The 24,581-nt window shown below is 43.1% G+C and overlaps 1 protein-coding gene across 9 annotated transcripts in view; it reads right to left on the bottom strand.

Annotated features, from left to right (window-relative positions):
* Nucleotides 1-24,581, bottom strand: part of LOC137591121 (mitogen-activated protein kinase kinase kinase kinase 4-like) — a 31,303-nt gene that overhangs the window by 2,646 nt on the left and 4,076 nt on the right. The window contains exons 3-31 of one of the 9 annotated variants that reach the window (XM_068308887.1): nt 17,094-17,150; nt 13,823-13,948; nt 13,525-13,635; nt 13,357-13,447; nt 12,262-12,392; nt 12,099-12,153; nt 11,931-12,009; nt 11,236-11,411; nt 11,043-11,115; nt 10,746-10,956; nt 10,490-10,651; nt 10,073-10,159; nt 9,304-9,774; nt 8,109-8,258; nt 6,557-6,835; nt 6,117-6,217; nt 5,696-5,835; nt 5,460-5,554; nt 4,581-4,759; nt 4,336-4,465; nt 3,390-3,704; nt 2,339-2,456; nt 1,921-2,091; nt 1,690-1,833; nt 1,409-1,543; nt 1,213-1,313; nt 973-1,122; nt 697-856; nt 427-566 (exon numbers count right to left, since the gene is read on the bottom strand). In XM_068308887.1, coding sequence (XP_068164988.1) covers nt 427-566; nt 697-856; nt 973-1,122; nt 1,213-1,313; nt 1,409-1,543; nt 1,690-1,833; nt 1,921-2,091; nt 2,339-2,456; nt 3,390-3,704; nt 4,336-4,465; nt 4,581-4,759; nt 5,460-5,554; nt 5,696-5,835; nt 6,117-6,217; nt 6,557-6,835; nt 8,109-8,258; nt 9,304-9,774; nt 10,073-10,159; nt 10,490-10,651; nt 10,746-10,956; nt 11,043-11,115; nt 11,236-11,411; nt 11,931-12,009; nt 12,099-12,153; nt 12,262-12,392; nt 13,357-13,447; nt 13,525-13,635; nt 13,823-13,948; nt 17,094-17,150 — 4,338 coding nt within the window. The remainder of the gene's footprint in view (nt 1-426; nt 567-696; nt 857-972; nt 1,123-1,212; nt 1,314-1,408; nt 1,544-1,689; nt 1,834-1,920; nt 2,092-2,338; nt 2,457-3,389; nt 3,705-4,335; nt 4,466-4,580; nt 4,760-5,459; nt 5,555-5,695; nt 5,836-6,116; nt 6,218-6,556; nt 6,836-8,108; nt 8,259-9,303; nt 9,775-10,072; nt 10,160-10,489; nt 10,652-10,745; nt 10,957-11,042; nt 11,116-11,235; nt 11,412-11,930; nt 12,010-12,098; nt 12,154-12,261; nt 12,393-13,356; nt 13,448-13,524; nt 13,636-13,822; nt 13,949-17,093; nt 17,151-24,581) is intronic. The other 8 variants (XM_068308889.1, XM_068308888.1, XM_068308890.1 and 5 more) reach the window with 8 other exon arrangements.

Below are 24,581 nucleotides of genomic sequence, written 5' to 3'. Positions count from 1 at the left end.
CGAAAGTCAACAGGAAAAACAAAATGATGAAGATAAGCGAGGATAGAGTGAAAAAACTGAGGAGAACCAAAGAAAGCAATGGAGAAAAGAACATAGTATATACAAAAAAAGAAGAGGCAGGGAGGAGTTTGAAGGGGCATAAAGAACAGTGGGAGGAAAGGATTTGAGGATGCACACAAACACGGTAGGAAGGGGGTCAAGAAAGAAGAAAAAGAGGGGAAGTAAGAAAAAGGTGAAAAAAGCACGAAGAGAGACAGAGGAAAAGAAAAGAAGAGAGAATGGAAGCAAGAGAAAGACAGACAAATAGTAAAAGAGGGGAAGAAAGAGAAAGAGAAAAAAGAATGTGACAGATAAAAGAGAAACAAGAGAGCAAGAAGAAAAGAAGAAATAAACAAAAACAAAAAAAAGAGAAAGCAACATTTTCACCTTATCATTCCTCTCACAAAGGAATTTGAGTCTCTGGGCCCTCTTGTGCATGAAGACCCCATCCAGGTGTCCCGTTTCCACTGAGCGAATCTCAATGGCCTTTTCGCCCCAGCCCATGATCTGGTTTGACCTAATGTAGGCTGCAGACACACACACACACACATACACACACACACACACACACAGACCAGAGATGATGGGATGTTCATGGGATGTGAGCCAAACCGGACTTAGCTGAATGGTCTCACTTATTTTAATGGCTCCACTCACCCACTGACGTTGGCATTTCTCCCCACTGCAGCACCACATCCTTGGTGATGCGTCCGTAAGTGTTGACGTAGACGCCTTCGTCCTCGTAACACACCAGCAGCTCGATCCCGTCGGTGTTGGGCAAGATGATGATGGCGTGGCACTGAATGCTGGTCTGGATCTAGGGAAGAGGAGAAAGGAAGAGATTTAGTGAGATTTAGCATAGCGCTGTTCAGTTCTGTTAGGACTTTAATTGACCTTAAACACATTATTGATCATGCTGCACTAATAACTTACATGTGTGGGCAGGTAGATATCATAAACGGCTCCAGAGTCCACATCCACAGCATGAAAGCCTGAACAGGAGCCGTAGATGACCTTTAACCTCTGTCCTTCTTCTACAGTCAGGTCCACCAGCAGAGGTTTGTGCACCAGGTCACCAAATGACTAAAAAAGTCATGGAAGTACCATCAGAACACGACAGTCTTTGATGGGTGTGATTCTAAACATAGAATGAATAACGGACCCCTTTCCTACCTTAAAGGCCATGAATTTGTGGTAGGGTTTAGGCGCCCAGGCGTACACCTCCACAGCGTTCTTCAAGGCCAGCACCAAGAATTTTATCCTCTCGTACTTCACTGGAAGGAACAGCGAGCCGCTTGTGAGTAAAGATACAGTTCGTTCTAGCTAACGCTTGTTTGTGTTATTTTTATTGAAGCTGGAAGGGACGTACCGACTTTATAGTGGACGCAACCTTCCAGGTCGCCAACATTAACCCAACCCTGCTTCTTCTCCACCTCAGGGTCGTTGTGCAAAATCTTATTTCTCAGCCATGACAGGTAATATACTCGCAGTTTGTTCTTTTTACCTGCAGGAGGTAGGAATTTAAATGGGAAAATCAAATTATTAGAACATTTCATCCAAGAATTGAAAATCATCCTTGCTAGCTAACATTCAAATGTCTGGCAAGGAACCAAAAAAGAATGCTCAGCAGCACAAGCACGTGTCCTGCACCTGATATGGTGACCAGCACATTGAGTCCCTCCAGTACATCCATCTGTTGGATGCGTCGTCTGTTGATCAGGGGGTAGACCTTCCCCTGTCCGCTTCGGTCCAGCAGCATCAAACCGCTCTCTGTCCCCACCAGCAGGTTCACCCCTATAGAGTCACAAGCAATTATTAGATCCACGATGCAAACCTGGGATAAAACGTTTGATCTAACAGAGATTCCTGATGTCTATTTACCCCAGAGTGCAGCACAGAGGATCTCAGAGTTGAACCTCTTCTTGTACTTGCGAATCTCTGGCGTGTCGCTCGGTGGGCGCGTGTTAACTGGGTTGACGTTGACCACTGAGCCTTTACGAGACGGGTCAGACCTCAGGGGGTCTGCCAGACGTCCATCCTGCCCAAACGCCGCTGGAAGAAGAAGAGAATCAGAGATCAACATTAATACTAGGTCGTCCTCCCTTCTGCAAACTGAATTGAGTACAACTTGATTCTTGGCTCACATACTCCAGCATAATTTCTTTATCAGTACTTCAGAAAATCTTTAAAAAGTGTAGGGGTGAAGCAAAAGCTCAGAAACACTCCTTAAGTCAAAAACCAGGGTAGGCTTCAGTGGAGCTGCCATAATAAACACAGGTTTGGTTAGCTGGTGACCTACCCATGTTGTTGAGGGAGCTGCCGCTGGAAGGAGAGATCTGGAGAAGACGAGGGTCAATGAAGGGAGTGAAGGAGGAGGAAGACTTGTGTTTGGACATGGAGTTGCTCTCTGACTGGGACTGTTAAAAAGAAGTTAGAATATTTAGAATCAGAATGTAAAAACAGAAATTGATGCTCATGACAACGTTCAGTTTAATCAAACCACATTTCTATGACATGACATAAAGTGAATAGGATTTTTTGCCACAGCAAAGTGAGGTTAGAATAAATGGGAAAAAAAATAGGTTGTTCAGTTAGTTAAATTGAAGATACATGGAGATAAATGTGTCAGATAAAGGAAAGTGAAAGGATCCACACATTGGCTGCTGTGAAGTATTAGATAAAGATGTTCCTGAATCACAGAGAAGAATCGTGTTTTCACAACCCGAGATGTGACGTTAGCAAATCACACAGAAAAGAAGCATTAGTTTGAATTAATCGTCGTAAATAGATTCGCCTCTTTAAAGTCGCACGAACTTGCAATTGATCCAGTTCCACCCGTTATATCAAACCGGTATGAGATGCTTGTTGGTGGAAGTTGTTGAAGGAACCGACCGCAAGTTTTTTTTAATCCATGCTATGACCATGTTCGACCACCAGGAGGCATCAGTGTTAGCAGAGACAGTGCAATGCAGTGAATTGCAGGAAGGAAGGAGTTTGAAGCCCAAACCAGGTGTCAGCCAAACCGGAGAGAGGAAGAGGAGAGCCAGGGTGAAGTCAGGAAAGGGTGCAGAGGGGCTCGACCCAACAATACAGGAATGGACGGGTTTGTACAGGGTGGTAGATGTGAGAGATTTGCAGCAGTGATAAACATTAATCAATCTGACTTCCAATAGCATTTGCAAATTATTTATCTTGATGAAGTTCACACTTAAAAAAAGGGAACCTAAGCAGTAAATCTGTTATGTTGAAAAAACCCAAATAATTGCACCTGCTATTGGAGCTCATGACTAAACCTCTACACCACGAACCAGTCCATTCCTCTATTTGTTTCAGACGCGAAGGCGACGTACCTCCAACGCAGTGAACTTGTCCATGAGGTTCTGTGGGGAAATGGCAGGACTGGCATGGCTAGATGATGATGGGAAGGGAGAGGAAGAGGAGGTATAGGAGGAGGAGGAGGAGGAGGAGGGAGCGATGATGGTGGAGGAGGAAGGGGAGTGATGGCTCTGCTGGATAAGGTCTGGTAGGAGGTGTATGTGGCCGGTAAAGCCGTTTTTCTCTGGCAGGCCGTGGCCAGGGAGTTGGGGCTGGCCTTGGCCTTGGCCAGGGCCGGCCGAGGAAGAGGAGGAGGACAGACTGACCAACTGCTTTATGTCAGCGGTGCTCTGGAAGCAAGAACAGGCACACTTGGGCTCGAGCAAGCAGGTGAAGAGAAGGAGGATCTGAAAGTTTGGCTGTGATTGCAATTTACTCCTACTTCTTCTGACATTATTGCACACGGGATATCATTTCCTGTGTGTCAAATAGAACCACAACTATGTAAAATACTAGATTAAGTGGTGCGTAAAGGTTTAAATGATAATCACACTATAAATGGATTGGTAACAAACTGGAAAATGGAAAAATGGTGCAGAATGAGTGGAGAAACAAAAATACCGAATAAATTACAATTTTATTAAAATGACAGTTTACCCAAAAATAATTATAAGTAATTGTTGACACTTTTTCTTGTAAGGCAGGTAGACAGGTGTTAGCGAACACTATTAGAGTCATGTGAAGTGTTAAATTTAGAAGACTTGACATCTACTTTCAATCAGTTCAGGATCTCAGGACATCCCACGGGACAAAACCGAGGCCGTTTCTATTCGTTTTCTTACGTTTCATTCTGTTTTTGTGGTTAAACTTCATCTGATTTTCCATTAGCGTCGGGGTAAATAGATAACGACTGATAACGACTGATTTTTCATTTCTGGGTGAACTGTACATTCAATATTAGTTGTTGTCGCCTCGTCTCACCTGTCTGATGACCAGAGTGCCGTCCTTAGAGGGTGTAGTCACCTGGTCGCTCTCTGAGTCCTCAACCAGCATGGTCTTAGCGGACTCCGTCTCACCATTGCTCAGCTTCCTGTGGAAGCCATGGGGATATCTGACGTCCATAACCAGACCAGTGTTACCAGTCATGCAGAGAAGCTGATGCAATATTGTGTTGCGTCTGAAGCATAAATGCGACGAATGAAACAGACTATTACTGTTGGACCTACCCGGCTCTGGAGTCCTCTGCCCCAGAGGTGGACTCATCGCCAGCTTCTTGGTCCACCTCCTCGTCATCTTCCTCATCGGTGGTGCCCGACTCCTCACTTGAGGAGGAGTAGTCGGTGATCTTGTGGGGAGGTCTCACGTCATCCACTGCTCGAAGCTCCTTCGCCAGAGCCGTCAGGTCCTGAGAGACACAGTGAGTGTTTATGCAACAACGCCACCAAAAAGATGATAATCTTTTAGCCCGACAAACACATATTCCAGAAAAAATGAAAGCTTTGAAGGCCACTTGTCGACAAGGACAGGAAGGGCGATTCTTCCCTGACATGCTCAACAAAGAAACTGGCTATTTCTTTAATCCAAACAATAACGCCAGGTGGGATTAGGAGCAATTCTGACAAGTACAAGTCAAGAGGTGAGTGTGTGTGTGCTTTCATTCCAATCCAGGCTAAGGAACCTGCTGCAGTGGGATAATCCAGCAAGTGTAAGGCAATAAAGTGAGACAGGAGTGCACAAACGTAAGGATTGATGCCAAAAGCAGGCATTGACATCACAAACAGCCAAAGACACAACTGAAAAGGATTATTGCACTAATACCGACGGAAGGAACTTTTATTAGAAGCGTTTGTCATATCAAAGTAAAGGGAGAACGGTGCAAGCAGAGCAAAATTGAGATTGTGTAGTCTCATTTAATAGGCTTACCGCATCACCCTAAAGGGTTCCCCAACAACACGAACCGTTGCACACACACCAGGTGGTTGAATAATGTTTGTAGCAGGAAATAAGAGAAAATGTAAAAATAAAAAAATAAAAAAAAGACGACAGGATTCACCCATTTCGTGTCAAATATTTTTAACCACCAACGAAAGTGACGGTTTACTTACAGCTGGTCGTGTCGGCCTGGTGATGTTCTTCTCGTCGTGTTTCTTGGGGATGTTTTCAGGACGCTGGAGAGGAGACCCTTCGGATTTGGAAGAAGCTTTTGTGGGAAGATGGAAAAAAAGAATCCGTTACAGAGGAGAGAAAATGTATGAACGGTGGGACCAGACAACATATCGGTGCTAATGCTGTAATATTCTCAGTGTTGGTAGAGTGTGAGGAATGTAACTGAGTACAGTACCAGGGGACTCACAGCGTGGCCTGAAGCGGTCGCCAGGACTGGCCTGGGAGCCGGAGTTAGAGGAACCAGAAGAGCTGCCGCTGCCCGGTCGAGACTGCAGCTTCTCCACTCTGTCCCACAGGGGGCGCTGCTCCACGTTTCTGTTGGAAGTATAAATATTGCGTTAATGGCTCATATGTACAGTAGTACCATGACATACAAGCAACTTGTTCTCATTCGTTTATTTCATAATTTAAAGGGCTTGGGGCTTTTTTTATAAAGCTGAAACAGATTAAAAATGATTTTAGTTATTTTAAATGGGGAAAATGTGTCACAGAATGAATTAAATTTGTATCTCTGGGTGCTACTGTAACTTTTTTCCACAATAAACACATGCTTTCTGGAGTGAGGTGGTAGTTTCACTTCAGTGTTCCTCACGTACCCGCCAGCACTCCTCTGTCCGCTCTGGTTCCCAGGCTGTGATGGCAGAGGGGACTCTCGGCGAGACAGCACTGGAGACCTGGATGTGGTCCGTACCGGGACCTGGGAGAGACAGATTCAAACGGTCCTCAAACAAGTTTGAGAGGAGATGCTGGATGATCCCTTTAAACTGATCCCAACAGAAAAATGCCACTGGAAACAACACATGAATTAATTTAATGTGTTCTTGGTTGATATGATGAAATCATTAGATTTTGTTTGGCGATGTGCAAAACCTCACTTTTACACTCAAAGTTTCATAAGTTTACACACTTTTAGGGGGAATAATGTCCGACACAAACTGACAGGTCGTGGTTGAAGTGATCAACATGACAGGATGTGAATGAGGGAGAGCAAAGGTCAGGGCAGGGATGGGGAGGGAGGGCCGTATCAGCTCCTTACCTTGGGAGGTACCTCCTCACTGCTGGCCTGGTGTTCAGCCCTTGTGAGGGCCTGAGGGTGGTGGAGGGGAGGTTGGGGCTGGGGGTCAGTGCGTGCGGGCGATGGGTGGTGGTGTTGGTGGTAATGGGGATCCTGGGAACGCAGGTGGAGTTGTGCAAAGCTAGAGGTCACGCCGCCGGGCTCGCTGAAGGACTGGGAGCGAGAGACCACAGGCGGAGGAGGAGGAGAGGGGGTGGCACTGTTGCTGCTTTTTAGAGCAGCCAGGTGAGACCACTGGACCTTTTATAGGAGGTAAGGGAAGGGGGGGGGGGGGCAAGGAAGGAGGGAGGGGGGGTGAAACAAGCAGACAACACAGTGAGACATGAGGGAAGATGTGTGTGGCTTCTCACATACATATGCTCAGATTTCTACACATGCATATATCAGACAGAAACACAACACAATGAAGCATGTGGCCCAGGTGCATTCTGGGATTTAAACTGATGCAAATACTTTAAAGGATAATTCAATATTTTGGGAAAATTATGCAACAACCAGAACTTGCAGTTTTCACACTTTATTTTTTCAACAGACGAGTCAATACGCTATTAAATTCTAACTTGTGAGTTTGAGAGAGTTTGTTATACTGAAGATGTAAGGATGTAAGAAAACACTGATACTTTTGTTATAATAGTATATTCTTTGATACACATGCAGTTCAGGTTTATTTTTATGTGTATTTCAATATTTTTACTAAATTAATAACTTTGTGATGAGTAAAGTGTTAATTTCGCTGGTTCGACAAAAATAAGACTTCAACAACGGATAGAACAGTGACGAACGCAAATACAGATCCCACTGCTCATACTGCACAGAAATGGAATCTTTTATAGGAGTAATTATTAAGGTGCCAATATGTGATTTGATCTCATCACGAAAGTTGGACTTTGCAGATGGACATAGAGAAATGGTACATGGATAAAATACACAGCAATTAATCTAGCAAATCTGGTGTAGATTAATGATTATATTGGTCACAAGGAAGTGCAACCCTTTTCCATCAACTGAGTGTATTATTAAAATAATCCAACATGCTCTCTTCTTTATTTGCTGAGTGGAAAGAAAAATGCCGGGGGAAAAATGGATGGGAGCAGGGTTGAGTTTACTGTAGGCTGTTTACACCTGACATTAAGAAGTCATCTCAATTCCTCACACCTCACACATCACCGGGACACAATGCTTTTAACATTATAGATGGTAATACCAAGTCTAAAAAGCCTCTTTAGTAAAGTGTATGGATTTAATAAAAAATATCTCCTAAAAATGAACATCTTACACCCACAGGTGACCCAAATACACAATAAAAGTTTTCCTCACTGTGATTTAGCAATGATTTAAAGATATATGGAAAACCTATTATCATTAAGACCTTGTTTTAACATTTTAAAAACATTTCTTTCAACATTTTCAACCATTCTTGGGACAAACAAGAGTTGAAAAGTTCACTGCTGATAAAAACCCAGCAGGGATGGACCGGGAGAGGAAATGAGGTCACTATGGAAGAAGGAATTACCTGAGGCTCCATGGGTCGGTGCATGGCGGCAGCCTCGGACGAGCCACCGTTGGAGAACGGTTCAGAGGAACGGGGAGGCAGAGGGGGTTGCTTTGGCGGAGGGGCAGTCTGAGGGGAGCCTTGAATGTTCTTACGGTAGCGCTCATCGGCCTGGGGTGAGGGAACGGTATGGGAAAAGGACGGAATGAGTGTCAAGGAAAGGTAGAATGAAGTCAAAGGGAAGCATTTCTTGAGCCAAAATGACGAGCGACTACATAGAAAAAATGGTTCCCATCTCCTTTTTTTTTTGAGTGGAGTCCCTTGGGAGTCATTATTAAAAACCCTTCATTATCGATCGCTTAACATGAACAATTATTACATTTGGTGACAATAATAAACATGCTTGAAGCTCAATCGGACAGCCGTTCAGACAGGTATGTGTGCAGAGACGTGAATCTTTTTAACATCCTGTGGGAAAGATCAGTGTTAATGATGACAGGGGACACTGCCTCTGTGTCCTAGATGTTAGTCTGGGCCTCAGCCATCCACATGCAACGGCCCGATCCATTCGCATCAAGTCAGAACAGCCACATTGAAAAGTAACATCGTAGGTCGGCCATTCGAGATTAAGAGAAATTCCTTGCAATTGGGGATTCTGTTTAGAGCTGACTAGATAAATATCCAAGATGTCTCATGAATAAATAAAAAAGAACAATAAATGAATAGGAATTAAAAAACAAAATCTTATTTATATGAATACATGGATTATCCATGGATAATTTAAAGTTTGTTATTTTTCCACAGACTACCAAACTTATAACTCCATTATTTCTCTTTTTCTTGCATAGCCAGCTTCAGGAGACAATTATGACAATAATGTTTTCACATTCTGACAGTTTTAGTAGTCAAGGAGACCGACAACATTGCAAGTTGCAAGAGCCAGGGCAAAGACAGAGTGGTGGACATGAACAGACGGGTTGCTGGCGGCTGCGAGCCTGAGGGTTTCCATTCTTCACCCTTCGCCGACATTCGTTTCATCCTATAGGGTCTGTGTTCTATTAAATTATTACTTTAAAAGGAGAATAGAAAATGGTAAATCAGTGTTTGGACTTGAAAGGAACTCCCAATTGCTGCTAGCACCCACCCTCTATCATCAGCTGCGTGTGTACAAGCAAGAAGGAGGAAAAGATCAGGCAGAGCCACGGAAGAGGTTCACCTCTCTGTTAGGCTGAGGATGACTGACAAGCTCTGTGGGTCTATCGGGTTCCACACTTTCTTCCTTGGCAGGCTCAGAGTCCACGGGGGTTTCAATGTAGGGGGGGCAGGGGGCGTTTGAGAGCTGGCTGAGGCAGGTCTGATCAGAGTCAGTGGTCTCTGGTGCTGCTGGACACGACTTTGTATTGTCCAACGGGATTGTGTGAGGAGCTCCGGAGAGCTCGTGGGCCCCTGTTGCTACGGAGGCACCGCTGTCAAGGACCTGAGCTTGAGAGCTTGAGCTGAGGACTCTGTGGGGGGGCAGAGTGGAGGTCTGTGGACGATTGCTATGATCTGCAGGGAGCTTGGACTTGTCGCCAGGCTGCTGTTTGGACTCATGCTGAAGCGACAGCAGATAGGCCTGCTCATGCTGCAGGCGCTTGTGGAGTCGTTCGGCTTTACGTTGCTCCTCAAGCTCCCGCCACTTAAACTCCTGTTGCACATTGTGGAATTGATTCAAGGCCATAAGTAAAGATAGTAGAACCAGCAACCTCCTTCAGTTTGGCAAAATTATACTAAATATCAACACCGTCTTTTGAATCTTTTCCTCAAAACATAATTTGCTTGATTCATTTTAATTCTTTGATTCAGATACAGTTCTCTGTGACAAAATGTGATATAATGCAGACTCTGATTTAAATCAAACTGATTTCCTTGATTATCATTCATCCTGATCTGTTTCAAAGACCTAAGGTTTCCTAGCATGGAGGTGGTGTTTGTGTGTGACTGACCAGCAGCATGGCCTGTTCACGTAGCAGCTGCTCCTGTAGCATCTCCAGGTGTCTCTGCTCCTCCTCCAGCTGCCGTCTGATGTACTCCTGTCAGTCAGAGCAAAGCAAAACAGTCACAGTCATTCATCCAGAAAGGAGCCGACAGCAAGAAGATGACGCTCGGCTTCATGTCTCGCTTCCATTTCAGATTTGTTTCCTTCTCACAGTTAATTGTCCTATTCCTTTTGAATATTAATTTGCATTTCTTTTGGAGATTTAACCTTGTGGCACACCACAATCACAGACTAATTTGGTTTTCTCTCACAGGCGATGCAAAACATGTGCAACTTGAACCACGCTTCCTGATGGAAGTTGTTGCACAGCTTAATTTTCATTCACACCAAGCAAAGACACAACTGTTAGAAAGCAACAGCCGACCTGTTCGCGATCGTTTCTTCTCTTCTCGTCCTCAGCCCGCCGTCGCTCTTCCTCTTCTTTACGTCGACGGTCCATCTCTTCAATGCGCCTCTTGTCCTCTTGCTCGCGGCGACGCTGCTCGCGTTCCTGTTGCCTCCTCATTTCCCTTTCACGCCGCTGTTGCTGTAGGGCAAACAAATACCAAACATGATTCACATCAGATTAATCTGTGAGTGATGAGTGACAAAAAAACAAAACAAAAACCACACTGGCCTACCTCTTCTAGCCGTCTCCGCTGCTCCTTCTGTTGCTCGATGCGTTTCTGCCTCTCGGCCAAAAGTTGGCGCTTGTACTCTTCTTGCTCTCGGAGCTGCTGCTCCTGGAGGAGCTGCTGGCGACGAAGCGCCTCCGATCGCTCCTTGTTCTCCTGCTGCAGGCGGATGAAATCACGGCGCAGAGTTGACTCACCTGGCACATTGACAATGGAGCTGGATGATAGGCAGAAAGAGGGAAGCTGTTAGAACAGAGAGATATAAGGAAGAAGCACATCCTATTTTAAAGAATGGTGGCTTACCTTGGCTCTCCCTCCTGCTCAGGTGGATCCTCCTCCTCTTCTTCACTGCCACTGTACTCGTACTCTGTCTCATCTGAAAGAAATAACAGAATTCAAACCTCTCAAATTCAAAAAGTTTTTTATTTTTTTTTCACAAACAGGCAAGACAACTAAATTAACCAGTTGGCTCGTGAAAATGGATCGACGAACACACCTTTCTCTCCTCTCTTCTTCTTTGTCCGGTCGATGTGGTCTTTGAGCTGAATGCGAACTTGCCTCTCGTTTGGCTGATCTCGGATAAAGGGGTGCTTCAGCAGCTGCTCCGTTGGGGGCCGCTGTGTGTAGTTCTTCACCAGACAGCCTTCGATGAAACTGAAGAACTTTTTGGACCTGCGGGGAAGAGGAAGAAGGAAGAATAAGTCAGAAAAACAATGCAGAAAAAAGCAGCAGAATGTACCAGATGGCCATGTAAAAACAGATCATATTCAAACATCCCAAGCATGACTGTTTCTGCAGTTATTTCCTGATGACGTCCAATGACGTACAGCGCGATCTATCTGACACCTGTGTTAAAATAAGAACCAACTAATCTCAGCTGCACCACCAGCTGAAAGAAAAACTCAAATCAGAGAAGTGCTGCAGTGTGTGCCAAGTTAGGCTGAGTCAGCCAGAGCAGGTGTACCACAGATGTTCATCTCAGCAGCAAAGCACAAAGGAAAGGCTGTAGTTGCTTGTTCCTACGCCAGAGACGAAATCAAAATGCAAAACAGTACACACAAGAGGCCAAGAGGCAACTCTATATATAAAAGAGCTTTTTAAAAAAAAAACAACAACTGTGTGAGGATTTGTTCAGGTGAGAGGAGGATCGGAAAGGATAAGTGTTTTCACATTTTTGTGGGTGGTACTCACCATTTTTTAGATTTGAGCCTGGGAGGAGGGTTTCTTGGAATGAGGAAGAGCGCACGCATTGGATGCATGTCACAAAGAGCTGGAAGAACCACACAGAGAGATCAGTTAGGATTCAGGGGGCTTGGACAAAAAGAAAGAATGGTAACATCAAGAAGAGCTGGTACTGACGCGGAGCTCCTTCAGCCATTTCGATAGCTGTGATGCCGCAAGACCACAGATCGCTCTGCAAGGAGAGACAACAACCGTTCACTAAAACCACTCAGGGACAGCGCAACAGTTCTACACAATTACATAACATCAAGTTTTGGAGTGATTCTGCTGAAGGTCTTACTCTGTAATCATATGTGGCGTCTGGGTTCTCATCACACGCAATGACCTCAGGAGCCATCCAATAGGGGGTCCCGATGAAGGTGTTCCTCCTCCCGACTGTCCGATCCAGCTGAGCGCTCACGCCAAAGTCGACTAGAGATAGTAACCAGCAGGTAGAGTCAAGTCAGACAAGCGCCGCACACTCAGGTAGTTAGAATGAACATGAAATTATGGAACGGGGTCAATTTTAAAATTAATCAGGCAAAGCTTTATCTTTTACAACTAAAACAAATGCTTGAAGTTATTTTCCTCAACTTCTTTTTCAATATTTTGTGTTTAGGACAGTAAACTATCCATGTTTAATAGCAACAGTATTTACATGCAAATCTATGCATTTCAAGGCAGCACTGTTACTTCAAACAAACAATGCCTTGATTTCTTTTATAAAAACAAAAATCAAATTTTGTGTAACAGAAAACACATCAAATTTCAGCTGCCAAAAATTGTGTAGAGGATTTTTAAAACCTGTTTGTGAAACAAGAGGAAATTCTCAGTTGACATTAGCAGTCACATGTCTGGCAATCTACTATAGAAATAGACTCAAGAAGCAGGAAGACTGTAATAATGACAATCATTGTTTGTCATTCTGAATCAATCTGAGTCACAATCTGTGTCACACTGGATAAAATCAATTTTGAGATGTGCCAGACAAACAGAACCATACCTACTCACCAACAGCGCTATGCATCGACAAACTCATACTGTCTACTAACGTAGCGCATATTTATATGTTTAAATCAAGATGTCATGAAATAAAAATCTTATTTTTTTTCTTTTTAGTGGGTAGTGAAAATACGATTTGATGTAAAATGGGGTTTCAATTACAGTTAAACAATCGATTTTTGCACATTTACTAAAAGTCTAGAAAAACTCAAGATCAAGTCTTCAGAGGTTTTACAACAATCCAAGACCAAAGATTTCACCTTAAATCTCTCACGGCTGTCAAATTTCATTTGAGACACTCAAAACCTGCACAGTGTTAACAGCCCCTCAGCAGCAAAATAACTGCTGATTATTTGCAAAAAAAAAAAAAAAACAGACAGAAATCGCAATTCACCTAGTTTGACCTCAGCGTTCTCCGTCAACAAGACATTCTGGCCTTTGATGTCACGGTGAATGACGTGGTGGGCATGAAGGTGTGCCAGCCCCTGAGAGACAAACACGCAATATGAGAGAGGGAGAAAAGGAGAGACAGAAATAGAGAGAGAGAGGGGGACAGGCTAACCCTGAGGATTTCTCTGGAAATGTAGGCAATCCAGTCTTCCTTCAGCTGGTTCCCCTTGGTGTTCTTCACCAGGTCTGTGATGGAACCGGCTCCACAGAACTCCATCACCAACTAAATCCAAAATATTGATCAGAAAAATCACTGACATCAAACAAAATAAGATTAGCTAAACACACTGCCTTCTTACAACCAGTGACCGAGATAGTAAATAACTTTCTAATACACAGTAAATGTAGGAACTAATCTCAACAACTTCATACTTTCCTTCCACTCTTTTTCTATGGATTTGAGGACTTACCCATAGCTGGTCATCGTGTCCCGGGGGGCTCTTTTTAATGAAAGCCCCATAGTAGGTGGCTATGTTTCGGTGGTGGGAATATTTCTTCAGCATATTGATCTCCAGTTTAATTTCCTCCTCTTCATCCTGGAAACACACACACACACACACAAACACAAAACAACAATGCATATTTGTTACAGGTATCAAAACACAAGTAGGCATTGATCCTTAGAACTGGAAACTCTGGAAGGCATCGACCTTGAGTGACATTAAATTTAAAGATTTAAGTCCACCCATTTCCATACTTGTGATTGAAGTGAGTGTAAATATGTGACAAAGCCCTGATGTGGGTTCATTTTAGCCTGGCTGGGTCGCGTCGATCATGTGACCATTTAACAATGAAGTTGTGGTAGTCCTTCTGCTGTCAAATGACGCCTTTGTTTGGGGAATAATGAAGCATGAGTGAGACTCATTGTGACTTGATGTGTAAGATCACCGTTATCCGTCCCCCTCTGTGTTAAAAAAAATAAACGAAACGTTAGATCAATGGCAAAGCCCCTGCAGATACGCATTATCTGACATCCTGCATGGAAACTATCCCATCCCGACCATTTGCAAACACATGGAACAGGAAATGACACATAGAGTGTGCTGTGTGCAATTAATGGAAGACTAATAAATGGTTTTACAAGAGTCAAATGTCCCCTAAAACAGACAAGACTGTTTTATTTTTTAGTGTCTGTTAGTGCAGGTTAAAGAAGTCCATCTGTCCAGGATCACATTGATAAAAAGGTCACGACGAACTACGCTGTTCCTTTCTTGCATCTAATAGCAACTTGACAATGATTAATAGTGACACACTAATTGCGCACATGCAGCGATGAGCCTGCTAGTGGTTTTCTTTATGGTTACACAACCTCTCCTCTAGACATTACAGTGGGAGGAGGGGGACAGAAACTGAAGGCGGGGGTGGCAGTTGCACATCACCATCGCTGAAGACTCCAACATGTAAAATTAACTGATTTGAATTTGATTATTCAAACACATAAAATGTGGTGGAATCAGAACGGCAATCTGTCTGAATGCATCACCCAGCGTTAAAGGCTGAGACGATGGCCATCCTGCTGCTGGGTGACTCGTATGAGCTGACGTCAGCGTTTCTGTCGGAGGCCCACCCCCACCCCCAGTCCCTCTCTGCTATGCAGCTGATGGATTATAACACTCGCAATTGCAAAAAGTCAGATGGTGAAGAGAGACAGACACTCATATGGTGATGTACCCCAGAGAGGATGAGGAGAGGGAGGAAGAGGAGGACTGGAGATATGTCAACTGACAACAATCAGGATATGAAGACAACAATGAAGGACAGAACACAGGTATTAAGCTGCGATACTAGATCTGTACCTGACTGCTGAGAGGCTGCAAAAGAATAACACCATCATTCGACAAGACCCATCCAGCACCAGAGCACTGGAGGAGATCTGATATATAACAGAATAGAGGGAGAAGGGCAGCCATTTTTAGCTCCAGGGCGATGTGGCAACACAGAGGAGGAATGGAGGAGTGATTTGGGAATGTGGAGCAGGAATGAGAATGTGGGTCACAGTGATAGTGGATGGGCCTGTGGATGAGATCCACAGCCAGGGCAGCAAACCATAATGAAAACGGTCATTAGATGCAGAAAACCATGTCAGTTCTGTCAAAATACGAAGACAGTCTTGCTGGGGATAGGATCGTCTACAAGAATATGGACGGATGGACTTCAGCAACGAAATGTTCAGACACAGACTACTGTAAATGTAGAGTTTCCGATTTGAAGGTGTGATTTACATGATTTTCATACCTATGTCTAATAATAGATGTAACATTCACTCATTTTCATGAGTGAGACTTTAAGCCCTTGTTGGGAGAATCTACATGATGGATAATCCTCAACTAATCCTCAATCATCAATAATTAAATACAAATAATGGACTACTTGATTTGAGAATCAACAAGCAGCACTCACTTTCAAACATATGGTAAAATTGATTTGACCTCAGCTCCTGCTATTTGTGAGAAATTATTTCTAAGATAAAAAATTATTTTTGATATACAATAGTACCTCGAGACACTTCTTTCCCATAATTTAGAGGATGTGGGGCTTTTTTTTTTTTTTTTTTACAAACTTGAAAAACGATTTTAGATATTTTAAATGGGGAAATATTGACTTACAAGCTCAGTCACGGAGAGGATTAAACTTGTATCTTGAGGTACTACTGTAACGTGTGTGTGTGTGTGTGTGTGTGTGTGTGTGTGTGTGTGTGTGTGTGTATGTGTGTGTGTGTGTGTGTGTGTGTGTGTGTGTGTGTGTGTGTGTGTGTGTGTGTGTGTGTGTGTGTGTGTGTGTACATGCACGCACGCACGCACACACACACACACACACACGTCTTTATAGTTTCCCAGGAAGTGGCTGACTAATAATCCATAAACCGGTTATACATGATAATAAATGAGACTCTGACAAAGTTTCATGTGAGGAGTGACAGCAGGCAAGTCAGGGCAAATAGCATTCTGCTGCTCAGTCAGTGGTCTAACCAGGGTTATGTCAGAAACATGTGGCACAACAGAAGTGCTGAATGGATTTTACTTAAGTTGTTGGCTTCAGACTTTACTGCCCCAAGAAAGATAATGAACCCCGGGGCATTAAGTCTCCAGAATCCACCAGTACAGCCTGTTATTGATGCATGCAGTTACACCCACAGTCCTCCATCATTATTATGGCTGTGTGGGTGGTTGGCCCTGCTGGTCGAGCCTTTGAATCTGAATCTGTCGGCGTTTCTGCACGTGTGGTTATATGTGTTCTCTCATCTACAGGCAGGACCTCCCAAAGCGGAGGGCAGCCAGCCGGCCGCTAAATGACGCACCCTACTCAATAGCCATCCTGTTGCCTCTACCCCTTCCATGATGTTATGGGTGGGTTGGTGGGTGGAACAGAACGTGGTAAGTTCATCTATGTCAGACCAAAACGGTCTGGTCTCAGAACCATTGAAAAGTTTAAAAATATTAATATTAATAAGACAAATAGCAAAAACTCACCAACACACCAAGTTATACTGTTCTAAAGGAAAGTGTTTAACTTTCCAGGAGACAAACAGCAATTTATAAAATTGCAAAAAACAGTAAATATAATCCTCACACAGTAACATTACACAACAATATACAGTGTGTTGTGTCTTTTATTGAATCCTTTGTGTTGTGATCGCTGCATTGCCATGTCAAGCTGAAACAACATGTTCTGTAGCCTCACCTCTGTGACATCCATGACTTTGATGGCAGCCAGCTGTCCAGTCTTGACATGACGTCCCTGTGAAAAGACAAAGCAGTGGTGACTGTCAGAAGTCTTATTAACTGTCAGCTGGGTGGTGATAGAAAATTTTAGAAAAATGAACCACATCCGTGCATTGGCAAACATGTTGTTATATGAAAGTATTTTTTGATAATAAATAAGATATTAAATAAAATCAGATAATAACAAAGAACATCCTCCAGTTTTAATTCCCGGGTTTTTGAACCAAAATTAATTTGGTACTTATATAACACCTTTCCTGTTGGACCCAACCAGTATTCTGCTCTACAGCAGCGATAACCAATCACACAATCAGTCACACACACCAATGGAACAGGTTTAAGATTCTTCCCAAGGACACAAGGACATGTAGACTAACAACTGCCCTCCATCATGAGTCACAGCCGGCGCAGCGCTTTAAATGCAGCATTGACTTTACCCAGTGCTGATGAGACTGGACGCGGATGACTTGGTTTTGTAATTAGAAATGACATTGTATTTCAAAATTGACGTAATAAAGAAAGGCCCAATCTTGCAATGTTGGGATGTGAAATGGTGATCTAGAATCTAAATACAAACCAGAATCCACGTCAAAATATTATTCTTCGTTGGCTTGAGATCCAACTCTACACAAAGTGAAACTAGTTTAACTCCTATCGTCAACTTATTTCACATGAATTGATCACTGAAGCCACTGAAGCTGTTCCCATCACTGAAGATTATCTGCATCCCTCAGAATAAGTGTGCCTGCTATATTTAGGACATATCACAAAGGACAGTAATATTCCCAGGCTACATGGTCCAAACATTCCCAGACTTCTCTGCTCTCCTAACACTCTACTGCCACTCCTTACATAAACAAAGGACAAAAATAGAGACCTCTCTACAAGCCATCCTTCTCACTCGTACCACAAGAGGAGATAAAACATGGGATGTATTTGGGAGCTGGCCCTATCGGGTCCGGGTATTCCCCTCCTGACATTGTAGAATGAAACCGCAGTGATAAGGCAGCTGAGTCTGCTGGTCGCTGCAGCAACAGACGTGTAGACATACATCAAAACACAGTCCAGACATTATGCATGGACGAAGCATGTGAATACACACACGTATGACATATGAACACCTTCGCCAAAATCTTAGCAGTGCATTCCACAGTCAATTGGTGCTTTATGGGCAATGACAATGAAAGCCATGCAGGCTTAGAGGCCCTTTCCTTTCTCCGGACAGGAGACGGGGGGGATGAGAGAGACACTTTACAAACGACTTTAATCCTTTCCACTTTGATCCCAGGGGTCACCGGTTCAAAAACAACACTGAAGTTGACATCATGGCTTTCAGCTCGCCGTGTAGCAGCTGTAAGCGCTGATGCTGTCCCGCATCGCTGTTTCACCAGGTCAGAGGAGTCACCAAGGAAAATGTCTCTGATTAGACTGTAAATCTGTTTGCCGGTATTGAATGGCATGGACTTCTAGACTATTGGCTGGACAGAAGAAGTCACCACTTATACAACTAAACATCTGAGGTGAGCCTCGAACAATATCTTAAGAGCAGGCTGTATTTTCAGTCATGTTTACATTCCAAGCTAACCTTCTTCTCGTCTTAAAAAGTTAGGCCACCCGCATGAATCAAGTCCACAGACTAGTAAACATAAACACGGGTTTGTGCCACATAGAAATGCATAAAAGTAGTCATAATTCATTTGAGGAATTATTATCGAACTTAAATCCACAGTTTGGAGATGAAAAACAGCACAACAAGCATGTTCCTGGTGCCATACATTGTTGTAAAGGTCACAAGTCATCACTAAAAATAAACCAAGTGGGGGGAAAAATGGAAGAACCAAGAAAATTATTTTTGCATTAAATTTCAGCCCTCTGAGAATCAGAATTGAATAATGAGGCACCTGGAGATTTCACAGTCATGACCTGCTAAGGTCTTCATCCTTAAAACGGGTCAAAAGAAAATAGGTCAGGACTTAAATAATCTCAACGCCAACATGTTTGTGCTCATCAGCAACACTCCTCCATTAGAACTATAGCTCACCACGAAACGAAAGCCGGTTTGGATCCAAGCTAATAGTCACAGAGAGGCTATCCAGATGTGTGAGACACAGTTTAGTAACCAACAATATCATTTATTATTCTTGGTAGCTGTTAATAATCCAAAGTTGTTAATTCTGAAACTTCTTCAGTTGACAGTGTCTACATAAATAACTGTAAACCTACAACATCCAAGTAAAAAAGCCTGTTTACACTGGGTTTACTAAGGATTTACTATGGTTTGGAACAGATACCAGGTGCTGTAGACATGAAAGTGTTTTTGTTAGAATCCTTTCTCTGTGAAGTTAAAGAATGTATGATGAAATGTAAATGTCCCAGCCTCTGGGTGAAGATAAGGTAAGATAAATTTAATCCAGACCACGAGTTAATGGAATTTGAATACCAGAAAACAACTGGGTTACTCAAAACTATGTAGATGAGTGTTGAAATGAGTGTCAGGATAACATAATGAATGGTTACTTCATAGTTTACATTGCAAATCATGAGTAATTACAAATGGTGTCAATATGAAACATCATAGACTTTTTTTTTAAATTTATGCCATGAAGACCAATTTAAAACTTAATTTAATTACAATTAATAGCAAAGTATTTTCCCAAGTGTTATAAAATCAATGAAAAAAATGCCCACTGTTTTACAGAATTAGATCCAGAGTCATAAAAACACCCGAACAATGTCCAACCCTAGTTTAACGCTACTTGTAAGTCAGACACAGTGGCAGTGTGAAAGTAATCTGTTGAATCTCTGAACTCTAAAAACCTGAATAAATTAATCTCTCCTTACGTCTGGTGAGGAGAGACTGGATTCTTTAATTTATCAATAGAAACAAATGCAGGATTAATCCGTAATATGTCCAACAACTTTGGCACTGGAATTTCCAATGCATCAGAAAATGACTCTTGGTTTAGGTTGCTGCAAACTGGTCAAATGCAAGTTGACTAGTCTTGTAATACACAGAAACTTTTGGATTTAAAAGAGATTGGATTAATAAAAACTGGTACTACTGCCTTTCTTTGTGTCTTTCCGTCAAAACTGAACAAAATATATCCGATTTTCACTGAATCTTTATTTTGTTTCGTCATCAGCCACATATTCTGTAGGGTTGATTTATTTCATTCCTGACTACCCTGTTGATTCCTTTAACTGTTCAGTCTAGGAATGTCGCAGAGTGATATGAAAATTCAAATGAGCCAAGGGTAAAGAATTGACATGTCTTTATCCAACTTTAACCACTAATTGTAAAATCTTAGTATGTAAAACTGTTGAGGATTAAATCTGCTGACAATCAACAGACCCTCTCAGCTTGCGTCTTGCGGTTGGGCCCGTTCCACAACGACCACTGGAAGAGGTATTGGTTGATGACAGGAAGGCTGTGGCTGGCCCTAAAGGGCCCCCTTAGAATCAGCCAGCTAGGCGTGGCTATGGGGGGTTATCTGAGGCACTGAGCTATCACTCAGCCCTCCCTGGCCTCCATCTCTTCTCCTCCCTTCACAGCGTCTCTTAACCATGGCCAGATGTTCTGCTGGCCTCGCTCCAGCTCGGCACTAAACCTCTGACGGACTTACTGCATTTGGAGCCAAAAACATTAAGTTAAATCCACCATAAAACAAAACGCACTATTCTTTAAGAGCTCAAATTAACGATGTGAAAAGAAGGAAGGACGATAACAAGTTTCCAAGAGGCTGCTGAGAGCTGACAAATGGGATTTATAGAATTTGAATTTTCGTTAGATGCATTATTTAACAAGCACGTATACATTCCAAACTCAGCCACTCACAGGTGCTGCCAGTGCTTTTGCACCCAAGAACTACTATAAGAGTAAATAACAAGGTTCCCTTAGCCTTTCATTGTTTGTGTTTCCACCGTGACCTGCAAAGTAGATCTAGCAAATTAGAAGGGATTTTTTTTACATGTTAGTTTTATTTTATAAAACAAACCCTAGACTCTATCAGTCATACACTTCATCATGGACAAAACTGGTGCCTGGTTCAAGAATGTTTTTGTTTTTTTTGTCTTAAAAGGTGAATACACTAAAACAATGAGCTATCACCTAATCACAAAGCTAAAGTAGTGAAATTCCATTCCATAAAAGGTTCCTGTGATTTTGCAAAGGGGAAAACCCTGAGCAGGAACTTTTTCAGGGTAAAATATCACAGGATCCTAATTTCAGGCCTGGCCCCTGGTCTAGTCCCTGAAGAATCACAGGGACTAGAATTGTGTCTGTAAATTGAACAGCTCAATATCATTGCCAGAAAACCAGTAAGTGTTTTAGTGAGAATTTTCAGTGAACAGAATTATTGATGCTCAATAATATTGTTCGTGGTGTGACCAGACAGTCGATGAAGACAGTGTTTCCTATAGATGCTTCCACGAAGCTTGTATCTGAATCCTGACGAGACAAAGAACTTCTCCCTCCCTAAAACTGAATAAGAGGATTGGGTCACAGCGGCAGTCACATAACATTGTGCTAAAACTTAGCACAACACACACTAGGGGCCTGTAGGCATGCAGTTAATGACAATCAGTGCAAGAGAGGTGGAGGGACGGGTCGCGACTTCGGAGTGTGCCCCAATGAGCAGCTTGTGGGGGTGGCGGCGCCTTGCTCAAGGGCGCCTCGGCAGTGGCTGGGAGGTGAGTTGACACCTCCCACTGTCAGCTCCAAAGATGTCTGGCTGGAGCGGGAATCGAACCGCCGATGGCTGGGCGCTGTCTGGTCCCAAGACGTCCGCTCTACTGCTGAGCCACTGCCGCCCCCGAACTAAGGTTTAGTTCTTAGAAAGGTCACTTGGCGTCGGCTGGTAATAGATAGATGACCCTCCCCCAGCAAAAGATCACATGAAGATCTGACGGGACGTTTGATCTGGCAGGGCAAGTAGGTTAGGTTATTGAAAGGTGATGAAAGGTAACAAACTACAGTATATCTACTCTGGAAAGAAGACGAAGCTACAGTAGACAATTAGAACACACCTTTCACGACACACACCAGACAAACGCTAGAGAAATCAATCAGCTGTGAGTGGTGGTATCCAGGATTGCACTCTGCCCCATGCTTCTCCAGGGCTCTGCTGCTTCATAGTTTTGCTGCATACCAACATACTGACCCCATTCTCACCATATCACACAATGCTAACACTCCACAGGTTTCTGCTCAAGCACAGACTGAAGTCACCAAGTAAGAAACAGCGACGAGACTGATGAGTAGCAAGACTACTGGGGCAACTGGGAAAAAGGGAGGATGACGACCAGGACTAGGAGTGTACGGGAAGAGCAAGTACATATGAGCTGACTAAGAGTCTCCAACAGGAAGCAAGATGATGTAGATGTAGGTGTATTGATCACAGTGCAGCAGCTGGCTGCTGTAATTGATCAAAGGGTCCAGACCCAACATTAACATCTGTCCTGAGTGATCAGATCACAGGCAAAAGACTGTGAGCCATCTCCATGTGTCTGAAGTGGCCGTGATCAGATCTCATTTCCCAGCTCAATGTGCAATCACACGTGTGCCTCCCCATGTTTTACACAAAGACACAAATTATATACATGTAATGTTTGCAGAATTTACAGGTTACAATTTACAGGTTGGAATACTCTGTTAAGCTCTTGTTAAAAAATATTTTAAATCGGCAAACAGTTCTTAAATGTTGGCAGCTAAAAAGCACATTAGACACAGCAGATTAGCTGGTACTGTGATGCCGTAAACAAAAATTTATTTGTTGCATCCAATGTCAAATTTACAAAAACAAGGAAAAAAAAACCCTCAGATGATCCAGTGTCTGCTGAAGCCGGTTTGTAAAGTTTATTTAGTTGCTCTGGATTCAGATAGAAGTCTGGAGGAGTTCAGTGATAAACAGGTTGAAACAAACCTCTTGTTATTCCTGATGTGTCTGTTGAGTAATGAGTCACACCACAAATTAGCTTTCACCCTGCCTCAACCACCTCCGGATGTGGTCTAAATCATCGGACCTAAAATATTTTGTCAGCGTGCCTTCGATGCATAAAAGTAGTTATTTGTGATCAGATCTGAGGATAGATGGATGGATTTGGGTCTGAGCGGGACCCGAGATCACTGGGGCCACACTGAAGGGCCGCCTACTCAACTGAAATCCAATGCAAATGAAAAAGAAGCCACAACAAAAGGCTTAATTGGTTACACTTAGTTGGATTTCCATTTGGTTCACTCTAATGCAAATTACATTTTGAGCCCTCTTACCTGCTGGGATAAGCTTGTTAACACATTTACTTCAACCAATTTCACCCTTACTTAGTCATATTGTAATATCCCCAAACTGCGCTAAAAGAAACTGGTGGGATTTTTATAGTTGCTGAGTGAGGAGAAACTTACATTTTCCCAGTTCTTTGCAGCTGCTACCCACTCCACTCTTTTCAGCATTTTGTTGATTTTCAAATTTTACTATTACAGCAAACACTTCCTCTGTTCGCCTTTTTTTTTTCTTGAACTATTTTTTAGTTCAATAGTGCCTCAAAGGCTTGAAAGTGAAACTCAGCCAGCAAACAAATACAGTAATTTTCATCTGCAAATGATAGTCATGTCTTTTTTTTTGCTTGGTAGTTTGCAGGGTTTTCAAAGTAGAGCGAATGTCTCAGGAGATTCACATAAACTACCCACAGATTTGGGATGATGTCATAAAACCAGAGGATGAGCTGTTCTTCCTAGAGGGATGGGAGAAGGCTGAGTGGGACTAATAGAGGAGAATTAGTTCGAGAAAATCCCATCTCTTGATTGGGGTTAGGTGTTCTTTCACATTACATGAGGGGATGCATTTGTCACAGTGCATTAACAAATTACAAGAGGACACTTATACAGGAAACATAATCATGAATAGAAAAGAGCCGTCAAGTAGAGCCACTGAAGAAAGACAGGAGAGAGAATGTCTCGTCTCAACACCAGTGGGGTAATGAGCTGCATGCAGATAGTTGCATGAAAACACACACACACACACACACACACACACACACACACATACACACACACACACACACACAAGGAGTTTTGTTCTGGTAGTTGACGTTGGGGGTCTTGTGACACCCATTAGAGGACAGGGTCAGTGTGTGGGGAATGGGTGACAAAAGAGATGCTCAGTGTGTCGGCTGGAGAGGCTGTGTGCTGGAGGAGTAAGCATTTACAAGTGTGAGTTTGCATGTGTGTGATAGCAGCCGCATTAACTTGAGCTTGGAATGTTTCACACATGCCTTTCAACGATGTAGAAAGAACACAAATGAGCAGAATTGAGCAAAATTGTTTTCCTGTGTGCTAACGCTGTGAGAATAATGAAAAGAGGGTAAGTATAGGACAATATGTGTGACACATTCAACACCTCCTTGATTCTGACCTTAAGTGCCACAGCCTATAAGCACCCAGGCTCCTGAG

The sequence above is a fragment of the Antennarius striatus genome, chromosome 24 (assembly GCF_040054535.1).
Source record: "Antennarius striatus isolate MH-2024 chromosome 24, ASM4005453v1, whole genome shotgun sequence".
Classification (NCBI taxonomy): Eukaryota; Metazoa; Chordata; class Actinopteri; order Lophiiformes; family Antennariidae; genus Antennarius; species Antennarius striatus.
Note: the sequence above shows the minus strand (reverse complement) of the source record. Positions and strands in the feature narration are given on the sequence as shown.